This window comes from Amia ocellicauda, chromosome 14 (assembly GCF_036373705.1).
Source record: "Amia ocellicauda isolate fAmiCal2 chromosome 14, fAmiCal2.hap1, whole genome shotgun sequence".
Classification (NCBI taxonomy): Eukaryota; Metazoa; Chordata; class Actinopteri; order Amiiformes; family Amiidae; genus Amia; species Amia ocellicauda.
In genome coordinates this window covers 9243036-9267797 of record NC_089863.1, presented here as the reverse complement: position 1 = coordinate 9267797, position 24762 = coordinate 9243036, and the positions used below count along the sequence as shown (strand labels likewise).

The following is a 24762-nucleotide window of genomic DNA, read 5'->3' as shown; positions in this document are numbered from 1 at the left end:
CCCACCCGGTCTTTCGCCGCAGCTCTTTATTCTTTTATTCAGCTTAGAAAATATATTACAATTCAATATAGACAGAGAGAGAAGAGGAGAGGAGGAGAGAGAGAATGCAAGACGAACAGTAGAAAGAAGAAGGCGTGGTGCTGCAGAGGTGCGAGAGCTGTGCGGCAAATGCTCCCAGAGTGCAACGCTGCCAGGCCGAGCTCCGCCATGGGTTCTAGAAACAGCGCGATCTGGACACTGTGACTGGCGTCGGTCACAACCGTGAAAGAACCCGCGTCAGAGCAGCGCCGGAAGTCAGCCAGGCAGGCGTCGCAGGCTGGGCACTGCTGTCACAGAACAGGGGCAGCAATATAACACTCCTGGCAGAACAGGCACCCTTGGAGCTGCAGAACTCTCTTATTTACATCATTTATATCATATCATAGACTGTGATAGTAATATAATACAACGTTACACGGTGATGGACTAAATAAAAACAAAAACAAAAAAAAGACCAGTAGTATACAATTTTGCAAACTACTTATTCCAATAATTCATTACTCATTTCAAAGGAATATGCTTAATAATAATAATAATAATCATAATCACATTAATCATAATCAAGCAAACAATATTTTCTGGAGTGTCCACACTGCCCCCTGGCGTTCCCGCAGAGGAATGGCATCCAGATACAGGCCCATAGACTGCGGAGGGAGCCACAATCACAGTCAGTCAGTCGCGGCCGGAGTGTTAGGACCCCTGTCAGTCTGTCCGTCCATCTGTCTGTCCTATACACCTATATGTGTGTATATGTATTTATATATATGGATAGATATATGGCCTTAATTATAAATTCTCCCTCTCGCTCTCCCTCTCTGTCGCTCTTTCTCTCTCTTTACAGTTAATACATATATATGAATATACATACAGTGCCTGACGGACTGGGTCGTGTCTGTGTGTGTGTGTGTGTGTGTGTGTGTGTGTGTGTGTGTCGGTCTCGCTGTCCCAACACAGAGTGTTCAGTCAGTCGGAATGTTCCAGCTGTGATCGTTGCCGCGACGACTCCTTTCCAAGTTCCGTTGCCGTCATGATGCCTCACTGTTTCCAGGTGCTACGTTCCCATTGCCTAGAAACGTAAGAGAGAGAAAACTGAAATTAAAAGAGACTCTCTCACACACACACACATACATGCTCTCACTCTCTCTCTCTCTCTCACACACACACACACACACACACACTCTCACTCTCTCTCACACACACACACACACACACACACACACACACACCTGGCTCATCCAAGGAGCGTATCCGGGCATTCTGGGGTATTCTGGGTTTTTTCACTGGGGGTTTCCTGTCCGAGGCCTTCTCCTGGGGGTTAGGGCTGTCCTTGTCACTGCCTGATAGAAACACACACACACATTGTGACTGAGTGACCCACAAAGAACGAGAGAGAGAGACAGACAGACAGACACAAGGACAGACAGACACACGGACACATGGACAGTACCTGTGTCACAGGACAGGGCTTTTTTTGATCTCTGTGGTTTCACTGGAGCTGTAACTCTGATCACTTCGTCTATAAAACAATAATTATAATAACAGCACAATCAGATACAGCGCCCCCTCACTATGCACAGAGTGCAGCTAGCTATAGTAATAATAATAATTATTATAATAAAAATAATTAAAACAATAATTGCGGACAATAAAATTGCATCAGTCATTCTAGATCAGGGGTTTGGGGCTGGAGGGCCATTGAAGAGAATTCCAATTTTGTTGTGGGCCACATTGTTAGGAAAATAAGGTGAAAGACTAGATACTTTGTAATAATATTCCCATTTCAATCAACAAAATAGTCTAGAAATGAAGATCCATGTGTACATATGTACTGCGTAGCAATAGACCAAGTTAACATTATACTCAAAATAAGATCAATGCAGTTATTTTATTTTTTTCTATTACAAATTCCTAATATACAAAACAGAATCAGCCTATTGCATAAAATCCAGCGTGACACAGAGCTACAGAATCTGTCTGACGCTTTGAGGATTTTCCGTGCTCTCGATTCATCTCGCGCTTCGGCGGCATTTTGTAATTACTTGAATTCTTTCAAGGATTACTTACAGCAAAAGTATGGTCACCTGATCCTTCTAGATCATATCAAATCTGAGGCTGTCTGTTACCTTGAGTGACGCTGACCTCACCCTGTCCGAGTCCAGGTTTCAGGGAAGAGGGCGGGATGGGAGGCGGGGTGGGAGGCGGGACCTTCCTTCCATTGGTGCCCCCTGTTGGTGACTTCACAGAAGGAGGTTGGTCTGGGGAGTTCAGGCAGCTGATTGGTGGGACGTCCACAGGCTGCTAAAAAAACAGGAAGTGAGAGTTTAAACTTATACAGACAGACAGACAGACACGGAGATGCAGAGACAGACACACAGACAGATACCTTGTCCGGGCTGGAGGGGGACTGCCGCTCCTCTTCTCTCTCCCTCCCTCGCTCTCTGTCCGTCTCCCTCTCTTCCTCAGCCCCTGCCCTACTCTCTCCATCCCTCTCCACCTCCTCTTCCAGTGAAGCAGCACCTGTACATTACAGTTACATCAGTGTGTGTGTGAGTGTGTGGCTGTATGTGTCAAAATGTGTGTGTATGTGTGTCAGTGTGTATACTCCAACAGTACTTAAAGAAATTAGGAAAATTATTTATAGGCCGCTAACTCAAATATTCCAAATGACACTTAGAACAGGGGATGTGCAAACTGACTGGAAGACAGCAAATGTCAAACCAATCCACAAGAAAGGGGACAAAACTGAGCCAGGAAATTATAGACCAATCAGTCTCACCTGCATCACCTGTAAAATGTTGGAAAAAATGATTAGACAGAAAATAGAGGAGCATCTTAATGAAAATTAGAATGGAGTGAGGTTGTTAGTGGAGTTCCACAGGGATCAGTACTAGGGCCTTTGCTTTTTCTAATCTATATTAATGATCTGGACTCTGGGATAGTTAACAAACTTGTCAAATTTGCAGATGATACTAAAATAAGTGGCTCAGCAGATACAATCTCGGCAGCACAGGCTATTCAAAGGGACTTAGATAATATTCAGTTGTGGTCCGACACCTTGGAGATGAAATTCAATGAGGACAAGTCATTCACACTGACTTAGCAAAATGCTGTAGAAAAAGTGTAGAATTGAGAACAAGGGCAGTGATGTTCAGACTGTACAATGCACTAGTTAGAGCTCATCTGGATACTGTGTGCAGTTCTGGGCTCCACACTTCAAGAAAGATATCGCTGCTCTAGAGGCAGTTCAGAAGAGAGCAACCAGACTTATTCCAGGTCTGAAGGGAAAGTCCTACTGAGAGACTGAGGACCTGAACCTTTTCACCCTGGGACAGAGGAGACTACGTGGGGACTTGATCCAAGTCTTCAAAATCATGAAAGGCATCGACCAAACACAGAAAACAGGAGACACTTCTTCACACAGAGAGTAGTCACAATCTGAACAAACTCCCCAGCGATGTGGTAGAAGCAACAATTTGGGAACATTTAAAAACAGACTGGATAGGATCCTTGGATCACTTAGATATTAATGGACACCAAACAAGCACGATTGGTAGAATGGCCTCCTCTCGTTTGTAAACTTTCTTATGTTCTTATGTTCTTATGTCCGTGTCTCAGTATGTCAGTGTAACAATGTGTGTTTCTCTGTGTCTCAGTGTGTCACTGTGAGTGTGTCTGTGTCTCAGTGAGTGTGTCAGTGTGTCTATGTACCAGTGAGAGAGGGTGCAGTACCAGAGCTGCCCAGCAGGTGCCTCTGTCTCAGGGAGGCCAGGCTGGGTTTGCTGGCCTGAGAAGGTGGTTCCGGCTTGCCGCTCTGCACGGCGACCTCTGACCCCGGGGACGAGGCTCCTCCCACTCTGCACTGCCCCTCCGGTGGGCGGTCCATCTGTCTGTCAGCCGGCCGCTCCAGCTGCCTCTCTGCCTGTCTGCTCTCGAAGCTGGGGTGTCTGTCCATCTGTCTGTCCTCAGATGGCTGAAGAAAGGAAGATTTTAGTGTGACTGAGTGACTGACTGACAGATTGATTGATGGACACACTAATTGACTGTGTATTGGCTCATACCTGTTTGGAAACCAGAGAGGGTGGTTTGGTTCCCCCCATGCCTGGCAATAGTATGCCCTGCACTTGCCGCGCCTCCACCAGACCTCTTGTCCCCTCCCCCCGATGCTCCTTCCCCCTCCCATCAGCCCCTGGGCTCAGGGAGTCCTGACTGGAGGACTGAACCTTCACAGAATCCCTTGGGGCGTGGAGGAAACTGTAACAACTGTCTGACTGAGAGCTACCGAGAGACAGACGGGGAGAGAGAGTGTGATACTGATTAGAGACTAACACACACACACACTCACTCACACACACAGTACAGTTGTCAGTGCTGTACCTAGGGGGTACGGTGCGACACTCCTCTCCACAGGCCCCTCCCCCAGGCTCTGGCGCCTGATTGGTCGCCGCCGGGGTGCGGTGCTTGCGGAAGCCAAAGATGGACAACATGGTGCGCCTCTTCTTCCGGTGAGATGGGAGGGAATGTGACTCGTTGAGAGAGGAGAGCTGACTGAGGGAGAGAGGTTAATAAAGAATATAATATAAACACTGACACACTGACTGATACAGACAGACACACAGACAGGAGAGAGACACACACACAGACGGGTGAGAGAGACACACAGATGGGGAGAGAGACACACAGACGGGTGAGAGACACACACACAGACAAGTGAGAGAGACACACAGATGGGGAGAGAGACACACAGACGGGTGAGAGACACACACACAGACAAGTGAGAGACACACACACAGACGGGTGAGAGAGACACACACACAGACAGGTGAGAGACACACACACACAGACAAGTGAGAGAGACACACAGATGGGGAGAGAGACACACAGACAAGTGAGAGACACACACACAGACAGGAGAGACACACACACAGACAGGTGAGAGACACACACACACAGACAAGTGAGAGAGACACACAGATGGGGAGAGAGACACACAGACGGGTGAGAGACACACACACAGACAAGTGAGAGACACACACAGACAGATGAGAGAGACACACACACAGACAGGAGAGACACACCCACAGACAGGTGAGAGACACACACACACAGACAAGTGAGAGAGACACAGATGGGGAGAGAGATACACACAGACAAGTGAGAGACACACACACAGACAAGTGAGAGAGACACACAGACGGGTGAGAGAGACACACACAGACAAGTGAGAGACACACACACAGACAAGTGAGAGAGACACACAGACGGGTGAGAGAGACACACACAGACAGATGAGAGAGACACACACACAGACAGGTGAGAGACACGCACACACACAGACAAGTGAGAGAGACACACACAGATGGGGAGAGAGACACAAACACAGACAAGTGAGAGAGACACACACAGACAAGTGAGAGAGACACAAACACAGACAAGTGAGAGAGACACACACACAGACAAGTGAGAGACACACACACACAGATGGGGAGAGAGACACACACAGACAGATGAGAGAGACACACACAGACAGATGAGAGCGACACACACAGACAGGAGAGACACACACAGACAGGTGAGAGACACACACACAGACAAGCGAGAGACACACACACACACACAGACAAGTGAGAGAGACACACACAGACGGGTGAGAGAGACACACACAGACAGGAGAGATACACACACAGACAGGTGAGAGACACACACACAGACAGACAAGTGAGAGAGACACACACAGACGGGTGAGAGAGACACACACACAGACAAGTGAGAGACACAAACACAGACAAGTGAGAGAGAGACACACACACAGACAGGTGAGAGAGACACACACAGACAGGTGAGAGAGACACGCACAGACAGATGAGAGAGACACGCACAGACAGGTGAGAGAGAGACACACAGACAGGTGAGAGAGACACACACAGACAGGTGGGAGAGACAGACACAGACAGGTGGGAGAGACAGACAGGTGAGGGTGTGTGTGTCACCTGTCTGGCAGGACTCTTTTGGTGTAGAAGTCTGGCAGGCCATCATCCAGTCTGGTCACTGCGCCGTTCTCTGTACAATGCTGGAGAGCGAGATGGAGAGGGAGAGGGAGAATGGTCAGAAATGTGCTGCAGCAGGACTGAGTCTTCCTCTTCTCCCTCTCTCTCTGTTTCTCTCTCTCTCTCTCTCACCATGTTGGGTGTGTCCAGGGGCGCTGGGGTCCGGTGGTGTCTCCGTGGTGGTCTCGGCCTCACCCTGGTTACGTGACGCAGTGGTGCACCGTGGGTAGGCAGGGCGGACAGGCCTTCCCAGGATGCCGAACGAGAGAGGGTGCCGGAGGGATGGGGGGCAGTGCAGGAGGGCGGGGGCGAAGAGCTGGAGTCATCCCCTAGACCTGAGAGAGAGAGAGGAAGAGAGAGACACTGTACACTGACTGAGTGACGGATACACTGGTGGACTGAGAAAGAGGGAGAGAGGAAGGGAGACTCACTCAGTCTAGTTGACACTGGTCGGATCCGTCTAGTTCTGGCACTGCGCTTCTTAATAGCAATCGTGTCCTAGAGAGAGAGACAGAGAAAAAGAGAGAGAGACTCAAATACACACTCACACAAACACACACTCACTCACACAAACACACACACACTCACTATGCTGTTGCCCAGCTCCTCGTCAGTGATGTCCAGAGAATCTCGGTGCCGGCGTCGCCCGGTGCCCCCCCCACCCACTCCCTCCTCATCCTCCCTCCCCCAGCGCTTCATCTGGGACACATGGTGGGTCTGAGAGAGAGAGGGAGAGGGAGAGGGAGAGTGGGGTGGGGTAGGAAAGAGAAAATGAGAGAGGGGGAGGGAGAAGGGAGGGAAGGAGGGTGAGACAATATAGTTCACTAATTTAGTTCCGCTCTGTCTCTCTCCATTCTCTCCCTCCCTCTTTCCTTCCCTCCCCCTGTTCCCAAATCCCTCACCAGTGTCTTCTGTTTGGAGTAGAGCTCTTGCAGGATCTGGTCCACGATGGAGTTCGTCAGATAGGAGACAACGGACAGCTTCACCTCCCTGAGAGAGAGAGAGAGAGAGAGAGAGAGAGAGAGAGAGAGAGAGAGAGGGGGAGGGAGAGGGAGGTGTGTTATATCAGTACAGTGTGATCACAATATTAACACTGACACACTGACTGCCTTAAACAACAGCTTTCTCTCACTCCAGCGCTCGGTGGATGTCCTGCCCCGCTCTCTCCATCAGGGCAGTGCGGATGGCGGAGCGAGGGATGGAGACGCGCTCGGCGACGGAGGAGAGTGGGGGGGAGAGGCGCTCGGCCAGGGCGGAGGCCTGAGGACAGAGCTCCTGACACAGAGACACCATGGAGTCCACTATCACCTGAGAGGGAGCGAGGGAGGGAGGGAAAGAAAATAGTTTGATAATAGTATATACAGTAACAGTAGCAGTAGCAGTAGCAGTGCCGTACCTGTAGCTCCTTGTCCGCTGCCTTGCCCAGCTCACCAGCCAAAGAGTCCAGCCGCTGCCGGACCGGACCGTCCACTGAGAGGACATGAGCCAGCTCACACAGAGACGGGTACAGCTGGACACACAGAGTTAATACACACAGTCAGTGGGGAAAGGTGTCAGTCAGTCAGAGTGTCAGAACGTCAGGCTGTCAGAGAGTCAGGGTGTCAGTGTATCAGAGAGTCAAGTGCTGTGTCTGAAATCGCCCACTTGTTCACTCATTCCCTATTTCCTATATAGTGGATGGCAGGGAGTGCACCATATTTCAGCAGTGAGGGAACGAAATGAGGGAGCGAATTCAGATGCTGACATAAATTCCCTGCGTCAGAGAGCTGTCGCAGACATTTGAACATTTCACCATTTTTATCATCTCTGTAATCTTTATATAGTTTATATATACTTTTATAATATGCAATTAAATGTTTTACTGTGCATACCCCTTGCATTCTGTTTTATTTTTGCATTAATAACAAAATTAATCATAATACAATTAATCTTTTCAGAACTGTTAATTTGTTATGATTATTAAATAATGATAGAGAAAATAATTCAATTGTGTGTCAATTTGATAATAGAACTGTTTCCGGTGTTTGCATCTGCCATTTGCAATTTATTTTTGCACTCTGCCACCGTCTCCGCGTTGGACTATGGGAAATAGGGGTCGGAGAGTGTACATCTTATGTACCCTCGAAATCAGATTGCATTGTGGGTAAGAATGAGTGAACAAATGTAGGGAATGAGATGTAGGGAATGAATTCGGACACCACTACAAAATGGCCGATACCCGGGGGGCGGTTTCGGACACAGCTAGGGTGTCAGAGTGTCAGAGAGTCAAGATGTCAGACTGTCAGAGAGTCAGGGAGTCAGTGTCTCACCGCTCTGGAGTTCCTGGCCTCCTTCAGCACCTGTCTGGCCCCCTGCAAGTCATCTCTGAGTGACTCGGCCGCACAGCCACGCAGCACACTCACCTGCTGCTGTACACGCACACACAGCCGGTCCATGACCTGCACACAGACACACACAGGCGGAGTTAAAGACACAGGTGTGAGTACAGGTACTGGTACTGGACTGAGTCAATTACAGGTACAGGTGTGTGTACAGGTACAGGTGTGATTACAGGTACAGGATTGAGTCAATTACATGTACTGGTGTGTGTACAGGTACAGCATTGAGTGGATTACATGTACAGGTGTGTGTACAGGTTTGTGTACAGGTACAGGATTGAGTCGATTACAGGAACATGTGTGTGTACAAGTTTGTGTACAGGTACAGGTGTGTGTACAGGTACAGGATTGAGTCAATTACAGGTACAGGTGTGTGTACAGGTACAGGTGTGTGTACCAGTTTGTGTACAGGTAGAGGTACCTGCTCGGCGGTGCTCGTGACCAGGCCCTGGTGCAGCCTGAGCGCCTGACGCTGAGAGAAGCACTGAGTCTGATTGTTCCTCAGCAGAGCCCTCTGAATCTGAGAAAGGGAGGGAGGGAGAGAGTGAGAGAGTGAGAGAGGGAGGGAGCTAGACAGACAGGGAGAGACACCGGAAAAGGGACTCAACTGAAATCAGTATTAGTGACGACAGCACGAGCAGCAGTATGGTCCGTGTCAGCGTTGTGGCTGCGGTGCTGCAGCTGCTGTTACCTTGGTCAGCGCCAGTGTGGTTGTGTGGTTGTGGCTGTTGTGGCCGTTGTGTGCTTGTGTTGTTGTGGGACTGTGCTGCTGTGGCTGCTGTGTCGGGTGGGTGATCTGGTTGTGGCTGCTGTGTTACCTTGGTCAGTGCCTGTTCTGTCCTCTCAGGGGCGCTGCGGTATGCCTGAGTGACATCACTGAGGGGGAGGGGCATGTACTGCAGCGTGAAGTTACTGAGAGGGAGGGAGAGAGGATGGAGGGGTGAGGCGGAGGAGAGATGGAGGGAGAAAAGTGCAGAGATGGGGTGGAGGTGAAGGCAGAAGAGAGGGGGAGAGAGAGAGGGTGTTAGTTGCCTAGGTAATGAATAAGTAGTGTGTTATTATGTCATTCCTCTCCGCTGAGCGGTGGGGTCTTCTTATCTTGCTGTGGACATCCACCAGAACGACTGTACAGCACTGCCTTTCTTTCCATCTGTATGTCTGTCTGTCTGTCTCACTGCCTGTGTCTGTCTGTCTGTGTTTCTGTCTCTGTTTGTCTGTGTATCTGTGCCCATCTGTCTGTCTGTCTTGTATGTCTGTCTGAGAGTGTGTTTGTTCCTGATCTAGAAGCCATCCCCCTCTCTGGTTACTCACTGCTCCAGCGCCCGGGCAACGTCCTGGAACCCCCCAGCTGAGGTGTTATTGCGATCCCATGACACACTCCTGAGCGACACAGAGAGAGAGAGAGAGAGAGAGAGAGAGAGAGAGACAGAGAGAGAGAGAGAGGGAGAGAGTCAGTCAGTCAGTCAGTGTCAGAGACGTTGCTAGGATTACAATACATTCAGGGTTTAGCCCAGAGCCTAAACCCAAAGTAGGGGGGTCTGGGGGAGAATTTGATTTTGAACAGCTAAATGTATTAATCTGGTGCACTTTTTAATGAGTATTAATAAAAAAGATTAACTAAGATTTTGGACAAAAAAGGAAAGAAAAACTGATCTGATCTAGCTAGCTAGACATATACATTGTCAATCAGACATCAACTCTGTAGCTGTACTTCTGATATTGTTCTTGGAATATTTTCATTAAATCATAAATATCTAGCTTAGCTATAAGCACTCACATTGTGTGGAAAAAACACGCTATTGTCTACCTTATGTCTCTTTGCTGGTTTCATCTTGATGCTTAGAAACAATTTGGCTAGCTAGCTGGCTACCTCGCCACATTCAGCGTCGTTAACTGGCGGCAGTCTCACTACCGCCGGCAGTGCTGAGGTAAACAGACCGCGCGGGTTTTCTAGCAGTGCCTCCGTTTGAGAGGACCCAAAACGTACTACAGTAAAATGAATATAAGATGTGAGACACTGTGCTCTACCAAAAGGTTCCGGTCAGGTGCGTAGGCTGGCTTTCACAACATGAAATCAAAATAAACAAAATGAGTGTTTCAATCTCCAGATTAGTTGCAGAGATGCATATGAGTCATACATATGCTTCAGGGGAAACACATTATGGCTTATCAATTGGATTCTACAAAGGCAAAGTAAGGTCATCCCACTTTCTTTCTATGCTCAGCCCATGTTCCACAATATCACAGTGAGTGCAGGCTAGCTAGACCAGTGCTTCTCAGACTGTGAGCCGTCGCACACTGGTGTGCCTTGGGAGCTGGCCAGATGTGCCTTGGAATTAGTCTTATTTATAATGATTTACATAGCTATAATCATATGTAAAGGTGTGCCTTGGAAATACTTGTGTGCCTTGTGACAAAAACATTTGAGAACCACTGAGCTAGACTAGCTAGCTAGCTAAAGAGCCCTCTTCTTCACAAACCTGAGCTCGTAACATTAGATGAGGCAGTGGCACTCTCACTCATGACTCATCTGCTGCTACAGCTACAGGAGATAACTGGTCCTTCACCTCCTCTAGCCTCGCCTGTGCCTCCTTGCCTTCATGATCCTTTTTCTTTTTGAAAAAGCTTCTTATATTCATAGCCGCCCTTCAACTCAAGGCTTGCCTTAGAGAATTAGCTCCCAACAGATGCCAACAATGACAAGCCCTGTAACCGGTGCATGCTCTCTCTCTCTCTCTCTCTTTCACCTCACACAAAATGCGCACATGCCAAATAATGTGCAGTAGATCTGCTGCTTGAATGACACACAGAGGACCCAAAACATACATGCGTTTTTGATCAACGATATCATATTATTTTCGAGGGCTTTAATGCAGGATTGGAATGACAGATGAATAGATCTGGGGCAATTCTTTTATTATTAATGATGCCGCTTTGTTGAAATGGTGGTCTCCCTTTCTCTCTCTCTCTCTCTCTCTCTCTCTCTCTCTCTCCCCCAGTACCTCAGTGTGGTGTTGATCTGCAGGGCTTTGCTCAGCATCTTGGCACCCAGGTCCTCCATGCCGTTGCCACTCAGATCCACCCTGCGCAGACACGCGTTGCTGCCCAGTGCGTTGACCAGCACTGCGCAGCGCGAGCGCAGCCGAGAGTCACACAGGGACAGGGACTGGAGACACTGAGAGAGACAGAGGGACAGGGCGTCAGTACTGACACACTGACTGACTGACACGCTCACACACTGACTGACACCCTGACTGACTGACTGACACACTGACTGACACACTGAATCCAGAGCACTTTGACTCACACAGTCTTCTTCTTGAATCAGATGAACCAGCTTCTGAAGAATTTCATCCAAAACCCTGTATAATAATAATAATAATAATAATAATAATAATAATAATAATAATAATAATAATACAAACGACAAACACAGACACACACTCATATACACACACACTCTCACTCACCTGTTTTTGATGTTGAAGTTCTTGCCTATCAGGAGGTGTCTGAGAGACGGGTGGTGCGATAGAGCAGGAATCACTGCCAGGAGCTCCGTGTCCAGACCTGCCCCAAGTCCAATGAAGACGTCAAATCAATTAATCAATTAACGTCAAATGTGTTCATTACCCACTTAATAGATTGATCAATTACCCAGATACCCCAATAACCAACTGATCACATCAACCATCGGGCAGTGTGCCAATCATTCAATTATGTACATAATCACATACACCAAATAATCAATTAAGGCAATTAAGCAATTAACTGGCCACCGTTGTCGGAGATGTCCAGAGTGCCGATGGAGGAGACGCGTGGGAACAGCTCCTGAATCACTGAGGCTCCCGCAGACTTCAGCTGACAGAGAGAGTGGGATAGGGAGAGAGAGTGATGGAGGGAGAGAAAAAGAGAGAATAATTAACATTAGAAACAGCTGAAGAGACAGAGACAGTGAGACAGACAGCAGGACAGCACTGACCTCACAGCCACTTATGTCCAGGTGGAGGTCACTGACATGAGGGTTGGAGGACAGGCCAAGAAACAGAGCTCTGATTGAGAGAGGAGGGGAGAAGAGAGGGAGATAACATGAAACGTCCTGTCAGCCATGTTGGCTTAAAACATCCCATTATGGCCCAGTTTCAAAACGGAGGAAGCTGCAGGTAAGCGTATATCGCCATTGCGGTTCCAACATCCAACTGTCCCGCTGTACAAACACAAATTCAAGAAACTGCGGGCGCGTGTCGGCCATATTGGCTCTGAAGTCAGAAAGAAGGCAGTGGCTCACCTCAGGGCCTCGGGGGGCAGTTTCATGCCGGCCAGGCTGATGTGGGTGAGGCTGAACGCCGAGCTGAAGAACTGGCGGAATGAGGGGAGACTGTCCTTCATCTTCCTGCAAGGAGGGAGAAGGAAATAATAAATAACAAGGTTTAACAAACGATCCCCGACATTAACCTGCATTTTACCATAAACACAATACATATCCAATAACATATCAGGCAAAAGTAATCGCATGCAGACAAAGCATCTACAGATATTTTAGATCGGAGTTGTTGTGTTGTTGTTACCTGTGTGAGAAGGAGTTTTTAGAGAGATTGAGGTGGGAGAGGTCTGCACAGCAGCCCCTGAGCAGAGAGCCAAACACCTGAGAGAGGGGGAGAGAGGGAGGGAGAGAGAGAATTTGAATTTGAATTTGAGAGAGAGAGGGATGTAAGCACAATAAGGTGTTGTATTTGCCCCCTCTGTGCCTCAGTGCCGAGGTGGGGTATAACGGTCCCTCTCCCCTCCCCCCTTCACTCACCGATTCCACAGCACAGTCGGTACCAGACAGGTCCAAATGGACCAGGCAGTTGGGCTGGGCCAGAAACTGGTACAGGTTCTGTGAAGAGAGACAGACACGCACATACAGACAACACACACAGAAATACAGACACACAGATAACACACACAGAGACACACAGAAACAGACACACATACACAGACACACATACACACATACAGACAGATGCACACATATACACAGAGAGACACACAGGCTGGGTATTAGGGCAGTTAAGGTGCTGTTGGGGTATTTAAGGTGGTCTTGGGGCAGTTAAGGGGGTAGTTGGAGAGTGAAGTGGGCCCCGTGATGGCTGAGGGAGTAGGTGGGCAGTGGGGCAGCATGGGGGGTAGATGGGGGGTAGTTCTCACCGTGGCCTCTTCCCCCGACAGCACCCCAGGGTTCCTGCTCAGGTCCAGGTGTAGCAAAGAGGAGGAGAACTCATCATTACTGCACAGCGCTTGGGCCACCGACAGGAGCCCTGGATAGAGAGAGAGAGAGAGAGAGAGAGAGAGACTACTTGACTTTTAGATCTCTTATTTTAACTGACTGACCGACAGCTCTGTGTGTGTGTCTCTGTGTGTGTCTCTGTGTGTCTTTGTGTCTCTGTGGACACTTCTCAGTCTCAAACCTTTGGACGTCAGCGATGTCTTCGACAGGTTGAGCAGCCGCAGCCCCTTGGTCAGTCGACACACCTGCTGTATGAGGTTCGACACGCCTGGGAGACAGACAGGTAGATGATTTAGGATAAGAGATGTGTAGAGGCACACAGACACACTGACTGGACAACAACACTGAGAGGCACAGAGACAGTGAGACAGGTAGAAACTAGACACAGAAAGAAAGAGACAGACAGACCGGTGGACAGTGAGAGAGACAGTGAGAGGTGGAAAGTGAGACAGTCAGACAGAGAGGTGCACAGTGAGAGGTGGAAAGTGAGACAGTCAGACAGAGAGGTGCACAGTGAGAGTTGGACAGTGAGACAGTCAGGCAGATAGAGAGGTAGACAGTGAGACAGACCCTGGTTGTCCAGCGTGTTGTGCGCCAGGTTGAGTGAGTGGATCACTGAGGCGGGGTTCTCTGACAGAGCCAGAGACAACTTCTGAGGAAAGTCACTGAGAGAGAGAAAGAGAAAGAGGGAGAGGGAGAGAAGGTGAGTCCTTGTGGCATTGCACACTCACACAAGCACACATGGGGTCAGGTGGGAGGTTGGAGGTCAGAGGTCACTCACGATTTCAGGCCGGCGTTCTCCAGTGTGACCTCCTCCAGACTGCTGGACTTACTGAGTGTGTGCAGAACCTGCTCTGTGACCTCTGACCCCTGAGAGAGAGAGAGCGATAAATACAAAACAAACAGGTACAGAGACAGACACAAACAAACAAACAGACACTCACACACCTCCGTGAAGTTGGCACCCATGTGTTCAGAATATGAATCAAAACATATGCATTCGTTTGTGCTGCATTTGTGCTGGTTTGTGCCGCAAAAATCATCGTTTGTGCCGGCTTGGTTCCCGAGATATTAAAGATTATATTTTATGAGCTGTCACTCAGCACCCCATCAATGTCCAAATCACACCAAAATAGTCTATTTCGTTTGTGCTATGTTCGTGCTGGTTTGTGCCATTAAAAGAAAAAAATGTGCTATTTTATTTCTCAAGTTATTAAGCGATACTTTTTTAATTAGTGACATCACTCAGCACCCCATTAACGTCTAAATTGCACCAAAATAATCTCTTTCATTTGTGCCGGTTTGTGCCATATTTGTTTCATCAGTGCAGTTATAGTTTTTTAGCTATTCATTTTTTAATTATCAGCGATGACATCACCTAGCACCCCATCAAACTCCAACGATACAAAGTTTTTTTTAGTAAAAAACATCAATTTCAATCGAATCATTCCTAATTCTGGAATGTATAAATCAGTTTCTTTAATTATCACGTCTCCGTGCTATGCTGACCACTGTTTTATTAGGGTACATGGCTCAACTTTTTATTAAATAAAGGAGACCGATTTAATGCAATGTGATTGAAATAACTTACAATCCGTGAATAGCATCGACCGTCTAGAAAGGAGTTGCCCTGGATAACTGATGTCTGGTGCAAAAAAAAAAACCTTTTCAATTGTATAGGGTTCGCATGGAGTTATAGGCTACTTCCTTGTTCCCAGAATGGAGTGGTGAACCTGTTGATAACAGGTAATAATTTGAACTGAAAGTTAATTCATGTTGTCTTGGTTTCCAGTGTTTGTTTCGTGGTTAGGGGTTTAGGCTGAAGCCTATAAGAAATGAAGTAGTCCTAAACTACGAAAACAAGACACAGAGAAGTGTATGCATTGATGACGTGTTTAATTATTATTAAAGCAAAACATGGCTTGATTGGTGTTGTCGGCAGTCTCCTGCTTTGCTTTAGACAGCCGAATAAAGACCCTGTTGTGCAATTGCACTGCTGGATACAGCCAAAATAGCCTGTGCATTTTACTGCACAAATCTGCACAATCGTAGCATAAAGGACAGAGACTACTGTTAAGTGATTAGAATATAATGTGTAATATCTCAAGAACCATGTCGGTACAAACAATTATTTTTGCTGCTCAAACCAGCACAAATGTAGCACAAACAAATGACACACTTCGGATCGATTTGGAGTTTGATGGGGTGCTAGGTGACGTAATCTCTGATAATTAAAAAATGAATAGCTAAAAAACTATAACTGCACTGATGAAACAAATATGGCACAAACCAGCTCAAACGAAAGAGACTGAGTGACATCACAGCTCATAAAATATAATCTTTAATATCTCGGGAACCAAGTCGGCACAAAAAATAATTTTTGTGGCACAAACCACCACAAATGCAGCACAAACGAATGCATATGTTTTGATTCATATTCTGTACACATGGGGTGCCAACTTCACAGAGGTCACTCACACAGACAGACAGACAGACAGACACATACAGTACTCACTATCTTGAGGTCCTTGCAGTACAGTCGGGTGAACCAGGTGTTGTACGCCATGGAAGCCACAATCACAGCCAGGTCCCTGAGACACACACACTGTTACACACTGTAATATACTAACACACAAACACACACTGACACACACAGTTACACACTGTTACGCACCCAGCCACCACTCCTCACCTGCTCTCCAGGTGGCTGAAATCCAGCAGGTTAAACTCTCTGTTGTCCTGAGAGTGATAGATAGTGTCCACATCCTGAGAGAGAGAGAGACAGGGGCAGACAGTCAAATAGACAGACACACACACAGACAGACAGACAGACAGACACACACACCCACCCACACAGCTCTTACCCACTGCACTTCCTCTTTACAGCCGATCCCATTATAGTCACACAGAGCAGCGTACGTCTCAGAGAAACCCCCTGAGAGAGAGAGTGTCAGTGCGTCAGAGTGTTAGTGTGTCAGTGTGTCAGAGTGCTAGTGTGGCAGTGAATTAGTGTGTCAGAGCATCAGTGTGTCAGAGTGTGAGTGTGTTTGTGAGTGACAGCATCGGTGTCAGTGTGTGAGCATGTCAGAGTGTAAGTGTGTGAGCCTGTCCGGGTGTCAGTGTGTGAGGGCGTCAGTGTCAGTGTGTGAGCATGTCAGAGTGTAAGTGTGTGAGTCTGTCGAGGTGTCAGTGTGTGATGGCGTCAGTGTCAGTGCGTAAGGGCGTCAGTCTCACCACAGGCTCTCTGCGTTTCCACTGAAGTGTCTGAACTTGGAGAGAACTTCCGGTTCCCCGTGTCCCCCTCCACTCTGCAGAGAGAGGGACTGAAAGAGAGAGAGACAGAGAGAGAGAGAGAAACATGCTGAACTACAAACATCAAAGAAATGCACACACACACACACACTCACACCAGCCAAGCAAAATTATAACATTATGAATTATAAATAAATAAAACAAACAAAAATATACATTTCAAAATAAAACAATGCATTCGATATTCACTGACTGTTACTGAATCAGTCTGGGACTCACGCAAAGATGGAGTTGTTGAATATTCTGGAGAGGGCGAAATTCACATGGCTGATCACCTGGTCCAGGTGATCCAATGACTGCAGCCGGACAGAGTAGGTGGACTTCTCGGTTTCTAGTACAACCTGGGTGGGGGGAAAGTGGCAGACATCTTAAAATAATAATGATGACGGTGATGATAACAACAATAACGGTAGCACCGGAATGGTCTTCACATTGAGCCAGTTTCCAGACTCTGCCTGCAGTCCTTACCTGATGGTCCGGACATGTGTTCATGGAACGAATCTCCAGGAAGTTAAAGGTGATCTCCACCTGCAATAATAATAATCACATCACAGTTTTTCTCAGTCGCTTTGGCACCATCGTTGAATGACTCTCCAACTTTGTCAAACAGTGGGTGAAATACTCCACACCATTAGGTCATTTGCTCACATGACTATAGTCAGTCATGCATTGAGCAAGCCTTGCTGATCAAAATAGCTTACATTCATTTTCTATTGAATGACATCACTCTCACATGCAATTATACACGCGTTCACTGTGTAAATCCATACATGCTAAATAGAGCAACCAACAGTCACAATAACCTGTCAAATTAGATACATAGCACTTATGTGGTATTGTTGTAGTTGTCAGGTGGATTGACTTAGGCAAGATGGGGAACAATTACATTTTCTCACATTTTAGAGCAACCAATTGCATATGCTGTCAAATTGATCATACAGGTGCAACTCACAACCTATCAGTTCTCAAACACATTGATACTGGGAGGGCAAGAATGAACTGTACAATTGTAGAATATGGAACAGGCAGGAGACAGACGGGGCAAGAGGAAGGGGCATGATAGTGTGTGGGGGTGTGGTGAGGGGGAGAGGAAGAGTCAGAGGAAGGCAAAGGCAGAGAGCAATCTCACATGATATACAGGCAACAGTTATAGAACACGTAATCAACCATGGTCTATGGCATGGCAAGTATGACAGAGGCTGGTCAGAGATTGCAGCCTAATGTGTGCCGGTCCTCGGTGTCGTCAATAATCCAGACATTCAGGAGAGAAAACAGGTGTGTAATCATACACCGATCAGCCATAACATTATGACCACCTGCCTAATACTGTGTAGGTCCCAAAACAGCCCTGACCCATCGAGGCATGGAGTCCACTAGACCTCTGAAGGTGTGCTGTGGTATCTGGCACCAAGACGTTAGCAGCAGATCCTTTAAGTCCTGTAAGTTGCGAGGTGGGGCCTCCATGGGTCGGACATGTTTGTCCAGCACATCCCACAGATGCTCGATTGGATTGAGATCTGGGGAATTTGGAGGCCAAGTCAACACCTTGAACTCGTTGTTGTGTTCCTCAAACCATTCATGAACCATTTTTGCTTTGTGGCAGGGCGCATTATCTTGCTGAAAGAGTCCAGTGCCATCAGGGAATACCGTGTCCATGAAAGGGTGTACATGCTCTGCAACAATGCTTAGGTAGGTGGTACGTGTCAAAGTAATCCACATGAATGGTAGGACCCAAGGTTTCCCAGCAGAACATTGCCCGACGCATCACACTGCCTCCGCCGGCTTGCCTTCTTCCCATAGTGCATCCTGGTGCCATGTATACTCCAGGTAAGCGACGCACACGCACCCGGCCATCCATGTGATGTAAAAGAAAACGTGATTCATCAGACCAGGCCACCTTCTTCCATTGCTCCGTGGTCCAGTTCTGATGCTCACGTGCCCATTGTAAGAGCTTTAGGCACTGGACAGGGGTCAGCATGGGCACCCTGACTGGTCTGCGGATACGCAGCCCCAAATGCAACAAACTGCGATGCACTGTGTGTTCTGACACCTTTCTATCAGAACCAGCATTCACTTTTTCAGCAATTTGAGCTACAGTAGCTCGTCTGTTGGATCGGACCACACGGGCCAGCCTTCGCTCCCCACGTGCATCAATGAGCCTTGGCCGCCCATGACCCTGTCGCCGGTTCACCGCTTTTCCTTCCTTGGACCACTTTTGATAGGTACTGACCACTGCAGACCGGGAACACCCCACAAGAGCTGCAGTTTTGGAGATGATCTGACCCAGTCGTCTAGCCATCACAATTCAGCCCTTGTCAAAGTCGCTCAGATCCTTACTCTTGCCCATTTTTCCTGCTTCTAACACATCAACTTTGAGGACAAAATGTCCACTTGCTGCCTAATATATCCCACCCACTGACAGGTGCCATGATAACAAGATTATCAGTGTTATTCACTTCACCTGTCAGTGGTCATAATGTTATGGCTGATCGGTGTATATTGTACTGCAATATTTCTGCAGTAAATTTAGCCAATGCATGTGTCAGAATTCATGAAGAATACATTGACTTTACTGTACTGTGTTTACAGTCTAGGATTGAGAGTCTACCCCATGGTGGTGGCAGAAGAGACATTTTCACTGCTCAACAAGAAATTGAAATCTGCAATATGGTCATAGCAAACAATGCTCTCAGACTAACACACATTCAAAGTGCAGTCATACAAGATCCACAACTGATAGGGTGCTGAAGAGAAATCACATGAGAATGAAGCACCTTTTGAGAGGAATCTCAGTAATCTCAGTATTGACAAGTACAACCTGTATATGCAGAATATGTTACACGATGTGGAATATGTGTTGCTGTAATTGTGTGATTTACAACGTCTACTGTAAATTATTTCCTGAATTGCTTTCGCATCTCTTATAGAGAGTGATGGAGCTGGAGGCTAATGAATGCCCGCACATCTCAGTCCTGAGAATGAGAGGGGGCTGGTAAGACATGACTTGCCAACTTATGTTATAGTTTGGGACAACGTAGGTTTTCATCATTCCAATACAATCAGGGAATGGTTTGTTGCCCACCAATGTTTTTTGATGGAGTTTCTCCCACCACACTCCCCAGTCCGCAACTCCTCTGCATGGAGATGCAAGGTGTATGATCACCGTCCTCATGACCAGCTGTCCTTACTGGGTGCAATGGATGCTGGTTGTGAGGATATTTCCCCCTCGTTGCATCGCAAGGTAGGATATCAGGTGTAATGTAGATTAAATGTTGTGGCCAGACAGAGAGGAGAGATTGGATGACCCATGAGGTTGATGAACTTACAGCATCTTTTTTCTTTTACATATACTGCAGTTCCTAATTTACATACTTCTGCTGTTGTATATTTCTGTTCTGTGCTGTACAAGCATTTTTATGTTCTGCTTGCTGTAAAGGTAGCTACATACAGTAATGAGAAATGTATGAATACATGTTTTGTGTAAATTACAGTGTGTGCCATGACTTTGACATGTATTGACAGCAATACTATTCAGTTGGCTATATAGACAATGTTTAGTAATTTGACAGTATTTTATAGTGGGAAACTATCACTGTCACTTGATGATAGGTCTTAACATTTTGAATGTCTTGGTTTAGACGATGATAAAGGAACCTTTTGTTCTGGTGACAATTATGTATTCATTGATGGATTTATTTACATTTGAAACATGAGTTAATTTTGATTGAGGTATTGCCTTTTGCGGGTGAAATAGAGTGTTGTGCTGAATGTACCACATGATGTGAAGACTGTACTTGAGAATGTGAAGTTTGATTCAGAGAATGTGCCAAATCAATTGAGAAAAACTGTAATAATAATACAGAGAGAGAGAGAGAGAGAGAGAGAGAGAGAGAGAGAGAGAGAGAGAGAGACAGCTCCCCCTTCGTGAGAACAGGCAGAGCTGGGGAACTGCAGCTCACGGGAGGAGGAGGAGGAGGAGGAGGAGGAAGAAGGAGAACAATACCCACCTTTGCTGGCACCTTCACAGTAAACAGATACAGCCGCCATGTTGTGAGAACCTGACAGACAGAGACAGAAAGACAGACAGGGGTTAATTCTTCCACGCTGTGACGAAGGCAGTGTTCACACTGGCTTCATCTCAAGTGCTGCCAGTTCACACTTGAATGACTGGGCTTCAGTTGTTGTGGTTCACATCCATGTTTTCCCAGGATTCAGTTCACGCGTTTTCATATTGCAATCATCATGTGACCGGATATTTACATTTTCTGGCATGGCATCTTGGGCATCTCCTAAAGAAATATCTACTGGCGATTAATTTTCCAGTGCCTGTTATTATTATTATTATTATTATTATTATTATTATTATTATTATTATTATTATTTATTTATTAGCAGATGCCCTAATATAGGACGAGCAATACAAAGTGCAATGATACAACCTCTCTCACTCAGTCTTTGAGAAAAAGTAGGAAAACCGTTTGACTGACTAACTGACTGACTGACACACTGACTCACACTGACACACTGACACTACAGCAGAGATAGTGGGAGAGATGACAGTGGTAGAAAGAGAGAGAGAACAGGGTTAATACAGACACAAACTGACTGACTGCCTTCTCCCACCCCCACCCCCCCTCTCTCTTTCTTCTAATCTTTCTGTTTCTCTCTTTTTCTCTCTTCGAAAAACCTCCCCTGACCTCCCCCCCAGTAAACCACAATTCAACAACAGATGAAAAACGTATTCTAAGAATAATTACTTCAGCTTTTATCAACATTGCAGTTCTAAATATGGAAACGCCACAGTGATGCCGGCAGTATTTAAAGAGACAGCGCCCCAGACCCCCTGTGTACGAGCGCCGCCCTGTGACTCTGAGTGAAGCAGACAGATGTGCAGAACAGAGGAGGAAACGGAGCGTCAGAATGTGATAAATAATAAAGGAAAGAAGGAGACGTCACAACACGCTGGACAGAGAGAGAGAGAGAGAGAGAGAGAGAGGGACAGACGGACACAAAGACAGACAGACAGACAGGCTCACCAGTATTCTGTCCTCAGTCTTGCCGTTTCTGGTCTCCAGTTTGACCGTGCGGATGAACTTTATTGACGACTTATCAATAATCTTCCTGATTGTCTCTGTAACACGAAGGACAGACACACAGACACCGTTATTGTGACAACTATACTCTCAGTTAATACAGGCTCAGTTTTGTGATTGTTCTCTGTGACCCACTTAACACAGAGTGTAATCTGGGAATTTAATATCATTACAGTGTGATCACAATATTAACACTGACTGGCACACTGGCTGACTGATTGACACATTGACTGACACACTGGCTGACTGATTGACACATTGACTGACACACTGGCTGACTGACTGACACATTGACTGACACACTGACTGAATGACTGACTGACACACTAACTGACTGACTGACTGACACACTGACTGACTGATTGTTTGACACACGGACTGACTGACACTAACTACACTACACTAATTGAGAGTGAGAGAGAGGAAGGAAGGAGAACGGGAACACAGAAAGACAGAGAGGAAGTGAGGGCAGGGGAGAGAGGGAGGAAGCGAGGGAGTTGGTTAGGGGTTAGGGGTGTAGTGTGTTTAGGTTCTCTGTTTAATGTTGTGCAACTGTCTTTTCTTCCATTCTGTTGTGTTGTGTTGTGAGGGAGAGGGAGAGAGAGAGAGAGGGAGGGAGCGGAAGAGAGGGAGAGGGAGAGGGGAGAGGGACAGTGTGTTAATTGTAGGAGGGATCCTCTTGATTAATTACCACTGACTCGTTAATAAACCCATTAGGAGCGATTAGCACTGAGACCTCCCAGCAGAGCGAGGGAAAGAAGAAGAAGAAGAGAGAGAGAGAGAGAAAGAGAAAGAGAAAGAGGGGGGGGAAGAGTGTGTGTGTGTGTCTGTCTGTCTGCTACTACTGAGTACAGCTTTTAAGTGTGTGGCACAATGTACAGACAGACTCACAGACACACTAAACAACAGATGCAGACACCGATACACACACTGCAGTACACACACATATACAGTACACACACCCTGCAGCACTCACACACACACACACACACACACACACGCGTTGTGGCTCAGTGTACAACAATATCGCCGATTCGTCGTTTCATATTGTACAGTCATGTACCGCACCATCATCCGGCCAAGATCATCACATACAACCCACCCACTCGCACGCATGTAAGCATCCCTATATATACAATTACAGTTGCATGCATATATATAGACAGCTTTGTGTTTATAAAGATACACATGAACAGACGTCTACCTGTGTCGAGAAAAATCAGACAGGTCTACACATCTGTGCGTGTGTGTGTGTGTGTGTGTGTTTCTGTATGTCTGAGCAGCCTATGCGACATTAATCACAGGCGCTTCTCAGGGATCGGCACTGGGCTCCGGCACACACGCAGGCCCGGGGCTCCAGCCGCACACCCTCCCCGCCTTCGAAACCCGATTACCGGCTGCAGGGAGGAGACGCGGCCGGGGGTGGGGAAGGGGGTGGGGGTTGGGGATTGGGATTATGGTGCTGAAGCTGCAGGTATAGTTGGATAATAATATAACCCAGCGTTGAGGCTATAATAAACACACTGTGCAAAGCAATGGATGGACAGACAGGGATAGAGACAGTGCCTGGGCAAGGGCGAGGGACACGGGCATCTACACCAACAACAACAATAATATCATAATTATCATTATGATAATAATCATCATCATCATCATCATAATCGGACTCACCTGACATTTCTCTGCCTATGCTGGCGAAAGATGATGCCGCCAGGTCCTTAGAAGCCATCTCTCTGTGTGTCTCTGTGTCTCTGTGTCTCCCTTAAGGTAGCGCTTTTCTTGAAGACATTCCAGCACAAGATCTGGCGCTACTGGCGACAATCATCATCATGAGAGAGAGAGAGAGAGAGAGAGAGAGAGAGAGGGGGAGGTGGGTGGGAGGCAGAGAGAGAGAGAGAGAAGCAGAGGAGAGACGCGCCGAGGGATGGCAGTGCGTCTGTATATGCTCTCCCTCAGATGTTGGATGATTTCTTTCTTTCTTCATTTGGGGAGCAAATGTTGGTGAAGATTTGCGGGCCGGAAGTGACGCCTCGTCTCATCTTCCCCGACATTCAAGATGAAGAAGGCCGATTGTTATTAGTGTCAATGATGAGGATTGCTGTCGTTCGTGTTGTTGTTGTGTGGGGGATGCTGGCGCTCCCACATTGCAGTGTAGCCTACTGTCCCGGTAATTGGATTATTACAGAGAGAGAGAGAGAGAGAGAGAGATTCTATAAACTACCGCCCTACCCATAGACCAACACTGACACACACACACTATACTGTATACTGCATTACACTACATTACAATACAATATACCCCCATAATAGTCTATACTGCACTATCCTATAATTAATTCACCACACAATAGCAAATAATATACCACAGTACAATATAGTGTAGTCTAGTGCAATACAGAGCCGATCTGTACAGTACAATATACGCAATATAGTAGCAGTACACTACAATACACTACAACCAAATATAGTAACAGTACACTACAATACAACAAAATATAGTAGCAGTACACTACAATACACTACAACCAAATATAGTAAGAGTGCACTGTAACACAATATAGTAGCGAAGTACACTGCAGCACAATATAGTAACAGTACACCTCAACAAAATATAGTAACACAGTACACTG

The 24762-nt window shown here is 47.0% G+C and overlaps 1 protein-coding gene across 1 annotated transcript; it reads right to left on the bottom strand.

Moving 5' to 3' along the window:
- Window positions 1-11: 11 nt before the first annotated feature.
- On the bottom strand, window positions 12-24334 carry carmil3 (capping protein regulator and myosin 1 linker 3). The gene is made up of 40 exons (XM_066722882.1): window positions 23804-24334; window positions 22076-22170; window positions 21047-21097; window positions 17508-17567; window positions 17259-17380; window positions 16962-17050; window positions 16592-16662; window positions 16420-16493; window positions 16243-16318; window positions 14509-14597; window positions 14298-14392; window positions 13909-13995; window positions 13649-13758; window positions 13260-13337; window positions 13027-13103; window positions 12747-12851; window positions 12441-12510; window positions 12238-12319; window positions 11932-12028; window positions 11769-11823; window positions 11464-11636; window positions 9773-9841; window positions 9280-9373; window positions 8883-8981; window positions 8393-8521; window positions 7480-7593; window positions 7216-7391; window positions 6986-7073; window positions 6672-6800; window positions 6515-6581; window positions 6216-6418; window positions 6027-6106; window positions 4414-4584; window positions 4098-4314; window positions 3769-4009; window positions 2423-2556; window positions 2163-2337; window positions 1487-1555; window positions 1266-1376; window positions 12-1105 (listed from the first exon to the last, which is right to left on the bottom strand). Exons 1-40 carry the CDS (start codon window positions 23859-23861, stop codon window positions 1065-1067), a joined length of 4221 nt encoding a protein of 1406 aa, XP_066578979.1. The 5' UTR covers window positions 23862-24334; the 3' UTR covers window positions 12-1064.
- Between the last annotated feature and the right edge of the window lie 428 nt (window positions 24335-24762).